The sequence below is a fragment of the Saimiri boliviensis genome, chromosome 2 (assembly GCF_048565385.1).
Source record: "Saimiri boliviensis isolate mSaiBol1 chromosome 2, mSaiBol1.pri, whole genome shotgun sequence".
NCBI classification, from domain to species: Eukaryota; Metazoa; Chordata; class Mammalia; order Primates; family Cebidae; genus Saimiri; species Saimiri boliviensis.
The window spans coordinates 65628002-65647202 of record NC_133450.1 but is presented as its reverse complement, the minus strand read 5'-3'; the positions used below and the strand labels follow the sequence as shown (position 1 = coordinate 65647202).

Below are 19201 nucleotides of genomic sequence, written 5' to 3'. Positions count from 1 at the left end.
GTGGTTTCCCCCATACTGTTCTCACAGTAGTGAAGAAGTCTCATGAGATCTGATGGTTTTATAAAGGGCATTTCCCCTGCACAAGCTCTCTTGTCTGCCACCATGTAAGATGTGACTTTGTTCCTCATTCCCCTACCACCATGATTGTGAGGCTTCCCCAGCCATGTGGAACTGTGAGTCAATTAAATTTCTTTCATTTATAAATTACCCAGTCTCAGGTATGTGTTTGTTAGCAGCATGAGAACAGACTACTACATTCACCTTTTATTTACAGTATAAAATTTAATTTTTATAAATTAAAAAGTTAATTTGTAAATACCACAAATAAAGGTGTAATTAGACCTTCCATCCTCTCTGAAGCTTGGCGGAAATTTTTAGGAAGTTTTTGTTTGTTTGTTTGTCTGTTTTTTTGAGATGGAGTTTTGCTCTTGTTGCCCAGGCTGGAGTGCAATGGCGTGACCTTGGCTCACAGCAACATCCGCCTCCTGGGTTCAAGCAATTCTCCTGCCTCAGCCTCCTGAGTAGCTGGGATTACAGGCATACGCCACCATGCCTGGCTAATTTTGTATTTTTAGTAGAGATGGAGTTTCTCCATATTGGTCAGGTTGATCTCAAACTCCCGACCTCAGGTGATCCATCCTCCTCAACCTCCCAAAGTGCTGGAATTACAGGTGTGAGCCACCAAGCCCGGCCTTAGAAAGTTTTAAGAAATTTTAGGTTGGGCAGATGTCTTTGATGTCATCTGCAGGTGACTCTGAAAAGGAGTTGACTTGATTTCGTACACTGCCTTGTGCAGGTCGCCTTCTTGTGTGTTATTTCTAATACTTTATTTTCTGGATCAGATTTGAAACTCCTGGAGGGCAGAAACTATCTTTTCACCACTACCTCCTTTCCTTGCTCTCAACACAGTGTTTGAAACCTAAGGAATACTCAATGCTGCCTTATTTGACTGTCATGGCAGGCCTTCCATGCCTCTCTCCACGTGAGAACCGAGGATTTCCCAGAAGGAAGTGAGCTTTGATGGGGGACCCCTGTCCCTTGTATGGTAAACTTTTATCTGTAAGCATTTTCTTTCAGTGACTCATAGAACTTTATCTGCAGATGGGCTCCCGGTAACCTGTGAAGTACAGATGCCCTCTGGATCTCTCCATGTGCCTCCTCCCTCTCCACACAGCTCCTAGCACACATATCCCAACGTACTTACTTGTCCCAGTCTCTCCTTACCTTAAGTTTCTTTAAGGGACTCTCATCACCACTCTGGCACTCCCAAAAATTAGGTTTTTTTTAAATTTCTAATACTCTGTAGTTTCTTTCTCTGCTGGGAGCAGCATCCTATCATACAAGCATTTAACTAAGAGAAGGTTTTACCCATATGATTGTCAATCAAGAAAAATGACGAGACAAGTCTCAATCATTTTATATTTTATATTATTGATTGATTGATTGATTTTGAGAAGGAGTCTTGCTTTGTTGCCAGGCTGGAGTGCAGTGGCACAGTTTCAGCTCACTGCAACCTCCACCTCCTGGGTTCAAGCAATTCTCTTGCCTCAGCCTGCCTAGTACATGGTACTACAGGCATGAGCCAACATGCCCAGCTAACTTTTGTATTTTTAGTAGAGACGGGTTTCAGCATGTTGGCCAGGATGGCCTTCATCTGTTTACCTTGTCGCCTTGGCCTCCCAAAGTGCTGGGGTTATAGGCATGAGCCACTGCACCATCCTATTTATTTATTTATTTATTTATTTAGAGACAGAGTCCCACTCTGTTGCCCAGGCCAGATTGCAGTGGCGCAATCCTGGCTCACTGTAGCCTTCACCTCCCAGGTTCAAGCGACTCTCCTGCCTCAGCCTCTGAAGAAGCTGAGATTATAGGCAGTCACCACCATGCCCGGCTAATTTTTCTATTTTTAGTAAAGATGGGGTTTCTTCATGTTTGCCAGGCTGGTCTCCAACTCCTTACTTCGAATAATCCACCTGCCTCAGCCTCCCAAAGTGCTGGGATTACAGGCAGTCGCCACCACGCCTGGCCTCAATCATTTCAGGAGATTTATTTGCCAAACTTAAGGGCGCATGCCAGGGGACAGGTCTATGCCTTTCTCTGAAGATGATTTCAAGGGCTCCAAATCTAAAGGGGAAATTGTATATTGAAAAGTATACAATTTTCATGTAAGAGGGGGTAGGGAAAAATAGACATTCATGCCCTTGTCTGGCTCGGTGAATCTGCATGTTTTACTTAAGATGACATAAACAAATGGGGCCAAGGAAAAATGCAGGGAATCTGCATTTTATATAAGACAACAGACAAAATGGTGCAGGGGAACAATCAGATATGCATTTGTATCTTGTAGATGGGATTGACTGCACCTGTAAAGATAAGCTATCAATTTGCATTGCCATGATGACATTTTAACAGCTCACTAGGAATTTCCTTGTGGGCAGAATATGGGAGAGGCCTGTAGCTTTTCATCTTGTAGCTGTCTTATTTAGGAACCAAAAGGGGGAGTCAGGTTTGCCTGACCCAGTGCCCAGCTTGACTTTTCCCTTTGGCTAAATGAGTTTGGGGTCCCAAACTTTAATTTCCTTTCACATGATCTCCTGGAAAATACCGGTTCACTTGCCTAATCATGTCACCAATCCCTCCAGCTCATTTCCAGGTAGGTGAGGGAGGGGACAGGGCCGCTGAGCCCCTCCTTGGGGCAGCTCTTCTCTGTAGGGCTGAGGCTGTGCTAAGCCACCCAGATGTATTCTGCATGCAGGAGCCACAAGGCACGTGGGTAGACTGCGAAGGAAAACTCATAGAGGCCAGGGAAGGCCAGTTTCACGTCCTATTGCTCCTTATTGGTAAGTTTCCAGTGGTGTTTGTGAAGAAAAAACGATGCCAGAGGAGAGACATCCTTACCTAGATTTTCATAATTCATAAACACTGCTTTTTTGATTTGTATAAGGCAAATTATGATTGTGAACCCCGAAAATCTGAGACATGTCTCAGTTAATTTATAAAGTTTATTTCGCAAAGGTTGAGGACACGTGCCGGTGACGCAGCCTCAGGAAGTCCTGGCAACATGTGCCTGAGATGGTTGGGGAACAACTTAGTTTTACACATTTTAGGGAGACACGGAGACATCAATTAATATATGTAAGAAGAACATTGGTTTGTTCTGGAAAGGCAGGACAACTTAAGCAAAGGCAGGAAGAATAAGTGGGAGGGGGCTTCCAGGTCACAGATGGGTGAGAGACAAGTGGTTGCATTCTTTTGAGTTTCTTTTATTTATTTATTTATTTTTATTTTTTATTTTTTTTAAAGTCAGGGTTTCACCATGTTGGCCAGGCTGGTCTTGAACTCCTAACCTCAGGTGATCCGCCTGCCTTGGCCTCCCAAATTGCTGAGATTACAGGCGTGAGCCACCACGCCGGCCCGGCTCTTTTGAGTTTCTGATTAGCCTGTCCTCCAAAGGAAGCAATCAGATATGCATCTATGTCAGTGAGCAGAGGCGTGACTTTTAACAGAATGAGGCAGGTTTGCCCTAAGTAGTTCTCAGCTTGACTTTTCCCTTTAGCTTAGTGATTTGGGAGACCCAAGATTTATTTTCCTTTCACATGGCGATGAATGCCAGCATGGAGCAATGTGAAGTTTTACAGAGACAAAGCTAAGTTCTGTCTGCTGGCATCATTCTATCTTGCAGAACTCAGTGGGCAGTGCTCTTGATGGAAAAACATTGACTTTTAAAAGTTATAAAAGGGGCAGTGGCTCACAGGTGTAATCCCACCATTTTGGAAGGCCGAGGAGGACAGATCACCTGAGATCAGGAGTTACAGACCAGCCTGGCCAACATAACGAAACCCTGTCTGTACTAAAAATACAAAAAATAGCCAGGTGTGTTGGCAGGTGCCTGTAATCCCAGCTACACAAGAGGCCGAGGCAGGAGAATCACTTGAACCTGGAAGGTAGAGGTTGCAGTGAGCCTCTGCACTCTATCCTGGGTGATGGAGCCAGGCTCTGTCTTTAAAAAAAAAGTTATAGAAGAGCTTGGAAAAGGATTTTGAGTCACCAGCTTGTACCCTTGCCTTAGATTTATAGGTGTACAGGGGTTCCTTTGAGTGTGAGGTGACTGGAAATTGTTAATTTCCTGCAAAGCATGTAAGCCTTTGGTGAACAACTATAGTCTCCAATTATAGGATTCAAACCGTGGCTTGTAAATTTAAATCCTACAGTGTTAACATGAGCATGTTCTGATGTTATTGTATTGTCTGAGTGGTAACTTAACCATAAAACACTTCAGTATAATGTGTTATACTGGTTTTATTGTATTTTTCTGGTGTTATTATATTATCTGAGTTGTCACTTACCATAAAACACTTCAGCATAAAGTGTTATAAGTGTGTGTGGGTTTGCATAAGTTCACTGCAATTTACACCTGAGAGGCATTTGGCCATTTAAGTGTCTATACTGAAATCCATTCTAAAGAGGTTACTATTAAGCACGATCAACATTGTAATCAGAATCTACACCACAGAGTGAATTGGCTAGTGTTAGGGTTAAAATTACTAGGAATAGTTTTCTTTTTTTTTTTTCTTTTTTTTTTTTTTTTTTTTTTTTGAGATGGAGTTCCGCTCTTGTTACCCAGGCTGGAGTACAATGGCACGATCTCGGCTCACCTCAACCTCCGCCTCCTGGGTTCAGGCAATTCTCCTGCCTCAGCCTCCCGAGTAGCTGGGATTACAGGCACGCGCCACCATGCCCAGCTACTTTTTTGTATTTTTAGTAGAGACGGGGTTTCACCATGTTGACCAGGATGGTCTCGATCTCTTGACCTTGTGATCCACCCGCCTCGGCCTCCCAAAGTGCTGAGATTACAGGCTTGAGCCACCGCGCCCGGCCTAGGAATAATTTTCAATCAGAGAAATGAGTGTTTCAAAAGAGACAAAATCGTGTGAAGATTGTGCCAAGCAGATTGTGTGAAAACCACTGCCCTTGCATGAATGAAATGAGGCAGTAAATTCACCCAGCAAACCTGCCCCCTTCCAAGCCTCACTCAAAGCCTAGAGCTTCATCGTTTCTATGTCACCTAGAAATCAATAATAAAAAAGAGAAATGGCCAAAATAAGTGAGCAGGTGCTAAAGAGAATATCCAAATGACTATGAAGCCTGATGTTCAACTTGATTAGACATCAAGGAAATGTGAATGAAAACCACTAGGTATCCACCAGAATGGTTACAATGAATACCAGCAAGAATATGAAGAATATACCGGGTGTGGTTGCTCATGCCTGTAGTCCCAGCTACTTGGGAGGCTGAGGCAGTAGGATCGCCTGAGCCCAGGAATTGGAGGCTGCAGTGAGCTATGATTGCACCACTACAGTCCAGCCTGGGTATGGAGTGAGACCCTACCTCTAAAAATTCAAAAAGAATACGAAGAATATGAACTGCAGCTCAAACATTGATGATGGAAGGGTAAATCTGTACATCCACTTTGCTGAACATAATCATATGATATGAGTCATCAATTTCATTCATATGTATCCAAGAGAGATATGGATGTATGGTCACCAAAATGTTATTGAACTGAACTGAGGTCCGCTTGCCTGGTGCAGTAAGGCCACACATCCACAGCAAGGTTTGAAAAGGGGAGAAAGGAGGGTGTTTATTGGCAGGGCGCTAAACGAGGAGAATCAGGCAGCTCATGCTTAAGACTGGAACTTCCCAATGGCTTGCAAGCAAGGGAAAATTTCAGGAAAGTAGAGGTAACAAGCAGAAGTATAAGTCAATACATGAAGATTATACATTGGTTTGGCCTAAAAGGGCAGGATCTCCTGAAGCAGGGGCTTGCAGATCATAGGTAGTGTATTAGTCCGTTTTCCTACTGCTATAAAGAAAAACCTGAAACTGGGTAATTTATAAAGAAAAGAGGTTTAAATTACTCACAGTTCTGTATGGCTGAGGAGGCCTCAGGGAACTTATAATTATGGCAGAAGGGGAAGCAGGCACATCTTACATGGCAGCAGGCAAGAGAAAACACAAAGGGGGAAGAGCCCCTTACAAATCCATCGGCTCTCATGAGAACTCTTCACTACCATGAGAACAGCATGAGGGAAAGTGCCCCCATGATCCAGCCACCTCCCACTAGTTCCCTTCCTTGGGTATTACAATACGAGGTGAGATTTGGATGGGGACACAGAGCCAAACCATATCAGGTAGATTCAAAGATTTTCTGATTTGCAATCAGTTAACAAAAAGAAGCTTTGTTTAAAAATTGGGGGTCAGGCTGGGCGTGGTGGCTCACACCTGTAATCCCAGCAGTTTGGGAGGCTGAGACAGGCAGATTGCTTGAGCCCAGAATTTCGAGACCAGTCTGAGCAACATAGTGAGACTGCGTCTCTACAAAAAAAAAAAAAAAAAAAAAAAAAAAAAAAAAAAAAATTAGTTTTGTTTGGTATTGTCCACCTATAGTCCCAGCTACAGAGGAGGCTGAGGCAGGAGGATTGCTTGAGCCTAGCAGGTCAAGGCTGCAGTGAGCTGTGGTCATGCCACTGTACTCCAGGCTGGTCAACAGAGCAAGACTCTGACTCAAAAGAAGAAAATAAATAATAAATAAAATAAAATAAAAATTTGGGGTCAGCAGAAAAGAATGTTAGTTCTTGCTAATGGGAATGGTCCCCTCCAGTCTGCTCGGGAAGAACTTTAGAACAAAGGAGAGCAGTCAGAGTTGAGCCTCAGTTCCCCCTTATCTGAGATCTACATGCCCCTGGATCCATTTGGGAGGGTCCAGGTTTCTGAAAAACAACTCAGGACCTATATTAAGACGTTATCTTTAATTTCAAACGTCCTGTGACTTTAGCTTCCTTAGCTATGGTTTTAAGCTACTACGACCTTCCTGGTTATCAAGTTGCTCATTTACTTCTCAAGGGTACCTAGGTACCTGGAATTTCCCCTGAAGGAACTCAAGATTTTCTTTTATTTTCATGCTTGTGGCTTTAGGAGTGGGTCGGCAGGCTCCTAAGAGGGGTCCCTGCTTCATCGGAAAAAAAAGCACGTATAAAAAGTTTGTGGAAACACTATTTAGGAAGCAGCCAAATATTTATCAACAGTAGAATGCGTCTTCCGCCTATCCCTGCCCTCAGGTGGAGGCTGTTTATTAAAAGCAAACAGGTTCAGCAGCCTGCTTGATTTACAGGTTGAACTTCCGTTAAATTCCACATCCCTTGCAGGCCTCCTCTTGAAGCTCCTTTAAGTCCCTCGCACCGAATTTTCAGTGGAGAATGGAGCAGGGAGCTGAAGGAAAAGAGAAAGATAGAGGGAAAGATGTGCCTGTTGAAAAAACTGAAAGTCCCAGACAGAAGATATTTCATTATCCATGGCGAAGTAGCAAACCTCCCCAGAGGAGTGGTTTAACCAACCATGGATGTTTCTCACAGCTCCGTGAATTTCTTGGGCTCAGCTGGCAGTTCTGTGGCTCCACTCAGTGTCAACTGCTGACTCCTGTGACTGAATCCAGCTGTAGCTTTGGCCTTTACTCGGTACCTGGCAATTCATTTGGGAATGGCTGGACCTCTCTCTCCAGCTGAGCCGTCATCCTTCTTACGTGGTGTCCAGGAGTCCAGAGGGAGGAAGCTGAAGTTCCTAAGTTTCTGACAGCCTAAGCCTGTAACTAGTATAGCATCACTCCCACCATATTCTACTGGTGAGAGCAAGTCTCAGGGTCATCCAAGCTTCAAGGAGAGAGGAAATAGGCTTCATCTTCTGAATAGGAGGAACAGCAAGGGTTTACAAGGATGGGAGCAATTTGTTGGAAATCATCTTTGGAAACTGTATCACAGGCAACAAGAGGGGAGGCCAAGCCAACACAACTTGTGGAGATTACCTGGCTTATTGATGCCTCAGTTTCCTCACCAGTAACTTGAAAAGCTTGGACTAGAAGGCCATGAAGTCTGAAGTCCGTCCAACTTTGAGAGTTGTGGTTTCATAATTCACCTAAATACAGTAGGCCCAGTGAAGACTCAGGGCCTCCTGCTGATCCTCTAAGTCTTCCATCGTTGAACCCACTTCCCATCCCCCACCTCACCCTTCAAGAATAATTCACAGGAGTCTGTTCTTACCTCCTTTCTTCATCCCAGTTGAAATTGGAGGGGCTTTTTGAGACAGAGTCTCGCTCTGTCACCAAGCTGAAGTGCAGTGGCACGATATCGGCTCACTGCAACCTCTGCCTCCCAGGTTCAAGCGATTCTCCTGGCTCAGGCTCCCTAGTAGGTGGGACTATGAGCACGTGCCACCATGCCTGGCTAATTTTTGTATTTTTAGTAGAGACGAGGTTTCACCATGTTGGCCAGGATGGTCTCAGTCCCTTGACCTCATGATCCATGATCTGCCCCTCCTTGGCCTCCCAAAGTGCTGGAATTATAGGCATGAGCCATTGTGCATAGCCTTGGAGGGGCTTTTTACAAAAAAAAAAAAAAAATAGTCTGCCAATTCTTATGTCATTTCACCCTACATGAGGAGGCTTAACATGTTAGCATCAAAAAGGTTGTGGGAAAATATATACAAGTCAGGCTTTGGTTCCTCAGAGTATTGAGAAGAATGAATCCAGAGGTATGCTGCAGGTGTCTGGGCAGGTGTTTGACTGCAACTTGAGAAAACCTACTGAGAAACATTTTTCTCAGTTTAAAAATAATGAAAGAGACCCAGCTCAATGGCTTACACCTGTAATCCCAGCACTTTGGGAGGCTGAGGCGGGCAGATCACCTGAGGTCTGGAGTTTGAGACCAGCCTGGCCAACATGGTGAAACCCTGTCTCTAACAAAAATACAAAAATTAGCCTCAAGTGATCTGCCCGCTTCATCCTCCGGTAATCCAGCTGTAATCCCAGCTACTTGGGAGGCTGTGGCAGGAGAATCACTTGAACCTAGGAGGTGGAGGTTGCCATGAGCTGAGATCATGAAACTGCACTCCAGCCTGAGCGGCAGAGTAAGAGTGTCTCTCAAAAAAAAAAAAAAAAAAAAAGCAGTAATGAAAGAGGCTGATCTGAAGGTTGTAAATTATTTCAATTGATTGTTCACAGTTACAGACAGCACTCTTCTTCTCCTTCCCCCTTTTCACTACTGCACTTAGCTAGTCTTTAAAAAAAAAGTAATGAAAGATAAAACATTAGAAAATAATTAAATCGCTTGTGTTATAATGATGTCAAAATAACCCGATTGATAATTTTGTGTATTTCCCCCTTTTCCCCCTTTTCTGTGTATGTTTGTGGCAGACATTGTCAGTTCTGGGGTCCATCTCTTCCCCCAAGGGGATCTGATGAATCATGACCAGAGGAATCCTTCCTCTTATAGATCGTTGGTTTTAGGAGTGGACATGCAACTTGGGCTGATCAGTGGTATGTAATGGCAATTTTGCCTGAGGATTTCTGGAAAGGATACACAAAGTAGGAAACCATTTTTCTGACTCTGAACACTGGTGTGTGAAGGAGTGATTCCTGGAGCTGTTGGCATGAAGGGAGCCAGCTGACTTGGTGGGGCCAGAGCTGGGAAAAGGAGTTGGTCTTGATTCAGGCATCATATTCTAAAGCCACCAAATTAACCATCCCTGGAGCTGGCCTCTCTCTCAATTTCATGTTCCAGGAGCTAGCCCCTGCATGTTACAGCCACCTCTATTTATGATTTGCTGCTCCTGGCAGCCAAAAGCATTTTAATTGCTGCAGTATATAGCTACGTAAATATATTTTACCAAGTTTATTCTTTCATCCAACAAATATTTAATGAGGATGCCCCATATGTCAGGCATGACTCATGCTGCAGACACACTTTGGCTTTGCTTTTTTCCACTTAACATTTTCACCAGTCATTGAGAACTCTTTAGATATGCAATTTTAATGGCTACTTTATTTAGTCATTTCCCCATTATCTGATACTTAAGTTGCTGAGGACTTTCATTATTAAAAGTAAAGACGTGGTGAACATCCAAGTGCAAAATTAATCACATTAGTCATAATTGGAGAAATAAAATATATTCACAAAAAAAAAAAGAAAAGAAAAAAAGGATGCCCTGCTGTGGTTATTATGCATTATGTGCCTGTCTCAAAATATCTCATGATACACCTACTCTGTACCCATGAAAATGAAAAATAAATATAAATATATAAATAAAAACAGAAAAAAAAGTGTCTGACACATATTCCCAAATTGCTTTCCAGTTTGTACCAATTTTTATGTCCCCGTGTAGCATTTGAGAGTTGCCTCCTGAAATACACAACGGTTTTTTCCACCCTCAATTATTTCCAGAAAAAAAATCTGATTAAAGTCTACAGGACACAACAAATCAAGGGCATACAAAATGAGCGGGGAGATTGTTACTGAAGGAACGAGACTGGAGAGTCAATCTGGGCGCACCCTGTTAGGATCCTGATTCATACAAATCATCTGTAAAAAGATAATTTTGAGAAACCTGAATATGTACTGGGTATTATGTGATGCGTATTTATGTTATTAGGTATGGTAATGGCACAGTGGTTATGTTGGAAAAATAAAGCCCTTAGCGTTAAGTATGTGTCTTTATTAATCAATGAAATGGTATGCTGTCTGGGATTAACTTTACAATACTCTGGCAAATAAAGCGGTTGGGGTGGGGTGAGATGGGAGAAGCATGGTTGGCAGAATGTTGATAATTTGGAAAATAAGAGATTATTATACTTTTTGCCTGTTTGAAAAATATCATAATACAAAGGTTTTACATGTTTTACCTTAATTGAATTTTGAAAAAGTATATGTAGTTGACAGTGTATACATAAAAGGCTGGAAGACTTTGGGGTTGCTCTCCATGGGCTCAGTGAAGTGTTCCATGGGGGTTGACTGGGACCTTAGCAGTCCCTGGTAGCTTTATTCCTAGCCCCAGGGACAGCCTGGACTGATCCCAGAATCTGCACTAGAAATTGCAAGCACATTAACATAGGTCTGAAATGATTTAAGGGAACTAGACCAAATCAGCTGTGAGTTTCACTGGCCTCCAAGCCAACCTCATGAGCCCTTGGTTTTCGATCGCTCCCAGATTCAGGGGCTGAACACAAATCGATGACGTCAGGCTTGAAGCACAGGGAATATATTACGTATTGAAAAGTACCGCCTGCGACTGTCAGTTTCATTTGTATGCCTACAAAATATGGGGAGACTGAAATGCATGGGGCATAACAGGTTTTTAAACTGATGTAATTATATCATTTGTTAGAAGAGACTTACATACATTCAGAAATATATGCTTTAGTAAGTGAAATGGTAAAGTTTTAGCTTCTGGTGCCAGCCAAAACGCCCCTGGTTTTGCTACCAGGTTTGGCAGCCACTGCAGTCTAGGTGTCTGTATAAAGCATAGAACTATGGACGCTTGGTTAATTTCCTTCCCTCCATTCTGCCCGTGGCTTGTACCCTTGACAGTGACAACAGAGACCTGCACTAAGTTAGCATAGTCAGGTGGAAAAAAGCACAGGCCTGGGAGACGAGATAATCTAGGTTCTGATTCGGTTTTATGACTTTAGACAAACCAATCAGCTTCTGTAGTCTTTTTCTCTTTTGTCAAATGCCACTAGTAGACTAATAATACCCAGCTCCCCAGTGTGGGTGTGAGGAGTTGCTGACAAGCACACAGGCTGGCAGAGGAAAGGCCTTTTAGAATAATCCCTGAGCCCTTTTCCTCCATCAGACAGGACCCTGAGAGTTAGTATTCACCATCTAAGCCATCCTCAACTCTCAGCATTATGGGACTCAAAAAAGGGGAGGCTTTCTGTGGAAACGCCTGCATTATTAGCTTATTTCCACACTCACAGCACTGAGGATAGTAAAACCACCTCTCACACCTCTAACTGCAGACGTGAAGAAGCTGTCTCCCATTGCTTCCATGAGTAGCACATGTGTGCCATTTTCTGTTATTTTTGCCGATTGAAGAGATTGCAGTCATCCATCAAACAGTAGATAACCAAAAGTCACGATTATCCCTCCTTTAACAAAATTGAGTATGCTAAAACCAAATAAATAAGATGGAATCTAGAAATGTTAAATCTCTGGAACATGTCACAGAATCACTAGAAACCTCATTCACTGGAAAAGTCAGCTTGTCAAGTGTGTCTGCTGGCTTCAGCACTTCACTGTCTGCCCACGTGAGGCTGTATTCCGGACCCTGAAACCCAGATAACTCCATGGTGCTTCCGTGTTGGCCCTTGACTCACTGTGGCTTGTTTGTAGATAGTTGGTCTCAGCCTTGGATGCTGGGGTCAAGGACTATGTCCATGTCATCTTGTTTGGCTGTCTTGGTCCGCATAGGCTGCTATGACAGAATACCAAAGGCTGGGAGGCTTATCAACAGTTGAGGTTTATTTCTCATGATTCTACAGACTGGAAGTCCAAGACCAAGGAATCAGCAGGTTGAGAATCTTGCGAGAGCCCTGCTTCCTTATATATGGCAACTTCTTGTGTCCTCCCACAGAGGAAGGAATGAATGAGTCACCTCTTCTATAAGAGCACTAATCCCATTCATGAGAGCACCACCCTCATGACATACTCACCTCCTAATATCATCACCTTATGGGTGATGGATATCAACATATGAATTTGGTGGGCACATAAACACTCAGACCATGGCAGAGGCCCAGACATGTAGTGCAGGGCCTTGAACTTAACAGGTGCTCAGTAAATTATTGCTATCGCTGTGGCTGGCAGCAAATCCATAGCAACACCTGTTGCTCAGCTTTCTGAGAGTAGAATGACGAAATCACCTCAAAAACAGGCAAGGATCACCTGAGAATGTTCTCCTCTAATTGCCTGAAAGGACCCTCCCCCAGCCCATACACCTCTCTTACTGTTTCTATGCCTTCCCTGTTTTCATTGACTTCATCCAGTTTCTAGAATAAATGGCCCCAGATAAATGTTTCCCCTTTTTCTGCACGTTCACCGTGTTCTGTTCCCTGTGTTTAGTAACTACAGCAGCAGTACCCTCTGGTTTTGCAGCTTTGGGGTCTACATTGTAGCCTCCACTGCCAAGAATTGCTGAGGGACTTTGATTTTGAAGAGTTCCCAGAGAAGAGACAATGGTCCGATTTTCTCTCTACCATGAAGGGCCCTAAGTAATTCTCAATGAAACTATTCCCTGTCCCTTGATCCTCCCTTCCCAAATCATCCTGGCAATTCCACTCCATCCCATCGCGCTCAAAAGCTACACTTGGTATCTTCCTTTAGTTTCTTGGTTACATGCTGTTAATTTCTTCCCTAAATGCAGCTCCTTGTGTGCCGAGAAAGGAAAATTGTATTTAGTTTTAAATGGCAATACAGTATGCACACCTGGGTGTCTGGGAAAGGCGGCCCCTTGGCTTGACTTAAGTAGACCAGGAGGTCATAACCCCCAAAGCCCACACATTTCAAGGTCTGGCCTGAACACTTGCCAGGATGCACTGGCACTCAGTTGTTGGCTGAGCTGTGGCAACAAGGAACTGTATTAGCTTGGTGACGGGTGGGGTATTATCAGGAGGGAGGATCATGAGAGAGCTCCTGTGATCCAAATGATGGGACCCGAGTTAGAAATCTGAACTTGAAAATAAGGAAAAAATGGGCTGAGTATAGTGGCTCATGCCCATAATCCCAATGCTTTGGGAGGCTGAGGCAGGTGGATCACTTAAGACCTGGAGTTCAAGGCCAGCCCTGGCAACAAGACAAGACCCTCAGCTCTACAAAAATTTAAAAATTAGCCAGGCATGGTGTGCACAGCTGAAGTCCCAGCTGCTTGGGAGGCTGAGGCAGGAAGATCACTTGAGCCTGGTAGTTCGACTCTGCGGTAAGGTATGATCGCACCATGGCACTCCAGCCTGTGGGACACAGCAAGTCCCATCTCTTTAAAAAAAAATAAGAGAGAGAGAGAAAGAGATTTGATGGTTTGATTTTAATAAGAAATTGACTCAGGGAGACATGTTCTGTATTCTTTTTATTTTATTTATTTTTTTTATTTTCAAGACGGAATCTGGCTCTGTCGCCTAGGCTGTAGTGCAGTGGCACAATCTTGGCTCACTGCAACCTCCGCCTCCCAGGTTCAAGCAATTCTCTTGCCTCAGCCTCCTGAATAGCTGGGATTATAGGTGCATGCCACCATAGCTGGCTAATTTTTGTATTTTTTTTTTAGTAGGGACTGAATTTCACTATGTTGGTCAGGCTGGTCTCAAACTCCTGACCTTGTGATCCACCTGCCTCAGCCTCCAAACGTGCTGAGATTATAAGCATGAGCCACCACACCCAGCTCTTTTTATTTTTTAATGGTGTTTGCAGTCAGAGTGACTCTGATGCCAACCCCCTACAACCCATCAGCCACCTCATGTTTACGGAATCATTTGCTTGGAAAGACTCCTCACCCCTCCAGTGAAAGTGGGCTGACCCTCATTGCCCTTTCATGAGCTATCTTGAGTGTATTGCTGCTCTCTTTTCTATTTCTGTTTTTCTTAGTAAAATGCATTGTTCTATAATATGCATTCTTACCAGGATGCCTTTGTGCACAGGTAGAAAGGTCAGGAGGGTGGAAATTGTGAACAGTTAGAGGCAAAGGCAAAACAGATGTTTTACAGTTTATTGAAGTATAACAACCAATACTTCTGTTGTCACTCCAAAAGCATGAAGTGTGTATTTGAAGAATATCATTTAAAAGATGGGTAGATCTTGAGCAAATTTCTCATTTCTATATATGCTAGCATCTGCCGTTTCTCTGCCTGGAACATCCCCACTTCCCCATCCCAGCACCACCACACACATACAGCCTTCTTGCCTGCCTAACGCCTCCTTAGCTTTTGGGTCTCCCTGCCTCATCTTTCCTAAACCCCATGTTTGAGATGGATTCCCCTCTTAGCAGCTCCATAGAACCCTGTACTCCCTCGGCACCATAATTATCACACAATATAATCATCTCACTGGACTAGGGCTCTATGAGGGCAGGGACCAGATCTGTCTTTTCCGCAGTTCTATCCCCAGGTCAATAAATGCTTGTAGAATAAATGAGTTCCTGCAAGTCTGTATAAGCCTTTTTTTTTTTGTATGAGCCTTTGCTTCTCTCTCTAAACGTAGTCTGTTGAGTAAGGGTGTTCAGGTTGTGGACTGTACAAGGACATCTATCAGAGGTGGGAAGGGAGGCTGAAATCCAGCCTGCATTCTCATCACCAAGCCATTTTTTGCTGGCTATGTCCATCATGAGCATGAGGTGCTATTCTCCTGATTTGCACAATAGCACCATACAGGGTTTCAGTAGCCTAACTCTGAGCAACACTTCGTGTCTTCAAAAGAGAATTCTGCTCATTCCTAGAAAGACTAGGGCCGAGTGATTTTATGAAACTCTCTCTTTAGGTCCTTTGCCAGCCATCAAAGCCAAGACCCAGACCCCATTCACAGAAAGATTTCTGGTACTCTTCTCTCATTTTTGTCTCCTGCAGGATTTGGGATGACAACTCCGGCGACCGTAGGAGGAAAAATCTTTCTGATCTTTTATGGCCTCATTGGGTGTTCCAGCACCATCTTGTTCTTCAACCTCTTCCTGGAGCGCCTGATCACTGTCATTGCCTACATCATGAAGTCGTGCCACCAGCGGCAGCTCCGGAGACGAGGGGCTCTGCCCCAGGAGAGCCTGAAGGACGCAGGGCAGTGCGAGGTGGACAGCCTGGCCGGCTGGAAGCCCTCCGTGTACTATGTCATGCTGATCCTGTGCACAGCCTCTGTCCTCATCTCCTGCTGTGCCTCGGCCATGTACACCCCCATTGAAGGCTGGAGCTACTTTGACTCACTCTACTTCTGTTTTGTGGCTTTCAGCACCATTGGCTTTGGAGACCTGGTCAGCAGCCAAAACGCCCAGTATGAGAGCCAAGGCCTCTACCGCTTCGCCAACTTCGTCTTCATCCTCATGGGCGTCTGCTGCATCTACTCCTTGTTCAATGTCATCTCCATCCTCATCAAACAGTTCTTGAACTGGATTCTGAGGAAAATGGACAGCGGGTGCTGCCCGCAATGCCGGAGAGGACTCTTGCGATCACGCAGGAACGTGGTGATGCCAGGCAGCGTCCGGAACCGCTGCAACATCTCCATAGAGACAGACGGGGTGGCAGAGAGCGACACGGATGGGCGCCGGCTCTCGGGGGAGATGATCTCCATGAAGGACTTGCTGGCAGCCAACAAGGCCTCGCTGGCCATCCTGCAGAAGCAGCTGTCTGAGATGGCCAACGGCTGCCCCCACCAGACCGGCACGCTGGCCCGGGACGATGAATTCTCAGCGGGGGTGGGAGCCTTCGCAATTATGAACAACAGGTTGGCAGAGACTAGCGGGGACAGGTAGAAGCCAGGAGTGGAAGCTGGGCAGGAGGCCAGGGGAGAGTGGAAGATGGCTGCCACCCAGGGGCGGAGCTCAGCCCTGCACCTTGGCTCTGTTCCTTCTGGGAGCTGTTCCTGGGAGCCTCCGCACACCCATCTTTAGAAATCTGATCTCGGCTCCAGCCAACGGCCACCTTCCAGGGATGGGGGGGTCTGAAGCCTCAGTGCTTGTCTCCTGATCCTTATTCTTTAAGTCTGAATTCACTCTTTTCAAAATGAATCACAAAAGCAGGATTAGACATGGCATTGTTTCTTTCATCTTGTTTCAGAGTGTTAGCTGCCCGGGGAGACTGGTTTTACTTAAGCCTTGATTTCCTGAAGCTCTCTCTGGTCTTTATTTGGGAATGAAAATTCTGAAGACTCATTTTTCCCTAGAACTCTGAATGGATGAATTCAAAAAAGCGGGGAGAACGTGTGGGGATCCGTCAGGGCTTTCTCTTTGCCAGGCTTCCTTCAGAGCAGACCTGCCAGGGGTGTCTGCATAGGGAAAATATCTGTTCTACTCTTTACACCTGCTTCTGTCTTTTGTTTTCTCCTTCTTTTTATTTTTAAGGCTTTAATGCCTGACTGTGGCATCTGTGGGACCTCAATGTAATAAGAAAACTAAATTCAGCTTCAGGCCTTTAAACTGCAGCCAGATGGTGGCGTAGGGGTGTGGGAGGGGGAGAGACTCACTTTTGTTAACTCAAGAGCATAGCTTAACATTTCCCCTTTGAATGGTCATGTAGACCATTTCATTTTTACCAGGGCTTGGGGGCCCAATGCAAAGATGATGACTATTTATTAAAACTGAAAATTTAATAAAGGCTCATTTTATTAACTAAGATTCCATGAGTGCTCATTGTGGCCAGTAGAGGACAAACACCTAATTAAACAGGCATTTACTGGACTCAGAGAAAAAGGAAATGGGAACTTGACCTACATGGAGATGAGCATCATCTTGGTGTCTTGACTGGAGAAACATTCTAGGCCAGATAATGAAATCTGGCTTTTTTTTTTTTTTTTTTTTTTTTGGCTTTGATGCTTTTCCTTTGTGCCTTCTGAGACTGTAACAAGTCTAGTTTTATAACCTTCCAAGTAAATAAATCATCCACAGTAGGAACAAAACATGTTGGCCTTCATATACATAGATGCATTTGGGGGGATGACAGCAGTGTTCAAAAATGCTAGCTGTTGTTTTTCTAAGATAAGAGTGGTGCACACACAGTGCTTTCAGAAATCATGAGGAAAGGCTGGGTACAGTGGCTCACACCTTTAATCCCAGCACTTTGGGAGGCCGAGGCAGGTGGATCACCTGAGGTCAGGAGTTCGAGATCAGCCTGGCCAACATGGTGAAACCCTGTCTCTACTAAAAATACAGAAATTAGCCAGGTATGGTGGCACGTGCCTGTAATCCCAGCTACTCAGGAGGCTAAGACAGGAGAATCACTTGAACCTGGAAGGTGAAGGCTGAAGTGAGCCGAGATCACACCACTGCACTCCAGTCTGGGCAACAGAGCGAGACTCTGTTTCAAGATATGATGAGGAAAGATGGTCACCTCAGCTTCCCAGGAAGTATAAGCGAGTTGTTTAGTATAAGAAGGTGTTAAAGACACGCTAGCATCAAGCAGGGATTTTCTCTGTGATGTAACCAAAAGGACTGGAAGAGTCTTGGAAAAGCAATAACTTCCTGTGTGATTCATTAATTTCACACCTGAGGGCCCCTAAAATCATCTCATGTTCTACCCAAATCATTGGTACCCATCCCACATTTGGGGCAACAACATCCAAATAACAAAATACCCAAGAAAACGTGGCTTCTGAGGTCTGGCCAACCACATGGTGAAGAACAGTTCTTGGTGTCAAAACACTTGGGTTTGAACACCAGCCCTGATAGTTCCAATGTGGGAGAAGTTGGGCAAGTGTGTTGATCTCTTTGTGCCCCATGTGGAAATGGTAACAACACTGGCTACCTTGCAAAGCTGTGGAGAGGCTCAAATGAGATGAGCCTCAGGAGAGGCTTTGTGAGTCCCCAGGAAAGGCACAGACAGTGGGCACTGATGGGCCACATGCTGGGGCGAAGGGGATGTTGCATCCAGCAGTGAAAGATTTTGTTTTGTTCTTGTACCTGGTACCCAACACTTGCCACATGGTTTCAAGGATGGTTCTTGATTATTAAATGGTGCCGCTCCCGGTGATAGTGTCATACCAAACCACAAACCCCAAAGGATTTCTTTCTCTCCCACTGAGTCTTTTTATTTCAGTATCAGTTGAGGCTATTGAACTATTTGACATAGCAAAATGTTTTAAATGTTTTAGAAAGGCTATAGTAATATCTTGTATCTTGCTAGCATTTTATGGTTTTTAAGTCTTACCTGTTCATAATTCGAGTATTTTGACCTTCATAACCACATTGTAGATTTCTAAGCTAGAAGTAGGCAGGACACTTAGCTTCAAACTGCTCTTAATCTTTTCTGGAATAAGAGGGATAAATAATTGTTTTGTGTATGAATTGGCTGGGATTCAGATTGACCGTGGTTCTAGACTAAGGTCTGAAATTATTTTCTGTGGTGTTCTACGGGTAACTTTCTATTTCCGTGATTCCCCCTACATTTACAAACTGGAATTCTTCTGTGTGGAAGATTTTCCCTCTCCCCCCATTGTTTAAAAATGTAAAAGAACTTTCTTTAACATTTCTTTTTCTGACAGTGAGTTACCTCAGTTTTTGTTTGTCTGAGAAAGCCTTTGTTTTGTCTCTGTTTTTCAAAGGTGTTTTTGATAGATACGGAATTTTGTATTGACAGGTATTTTGTAAAAATCAGCACTTTAAAGATGGCACACCACTGTCTTCTGACTTGCAT

The 19201-nt window shown here is 44.2% G+C and overlaps 1 protein-coding gene across 1 annotated transcript in view; it reads left to right on the top strand.

Moving 5' to 3' along the window:
- Positions 1–17163, top strand: part of KCNK13 (potassium two pore domain channel subfamily K member 13) — a 113804-nt gene extending 96641 nt beyond the window's left edge. The window contains exon 2 of the mRNA XM_003939867.4: positions 15434–17163. Coding sequence (XP_003939916.1) covers positions 15434–16326 — 893 coding nt within the window. The 3' untranslated portion in view covers positions 16327–17163. The remainder of the gene's footprint in view (positions 1–15433) is intronic.
- Positions 17164–19201: the final 2038 nt, after the last annotated feature.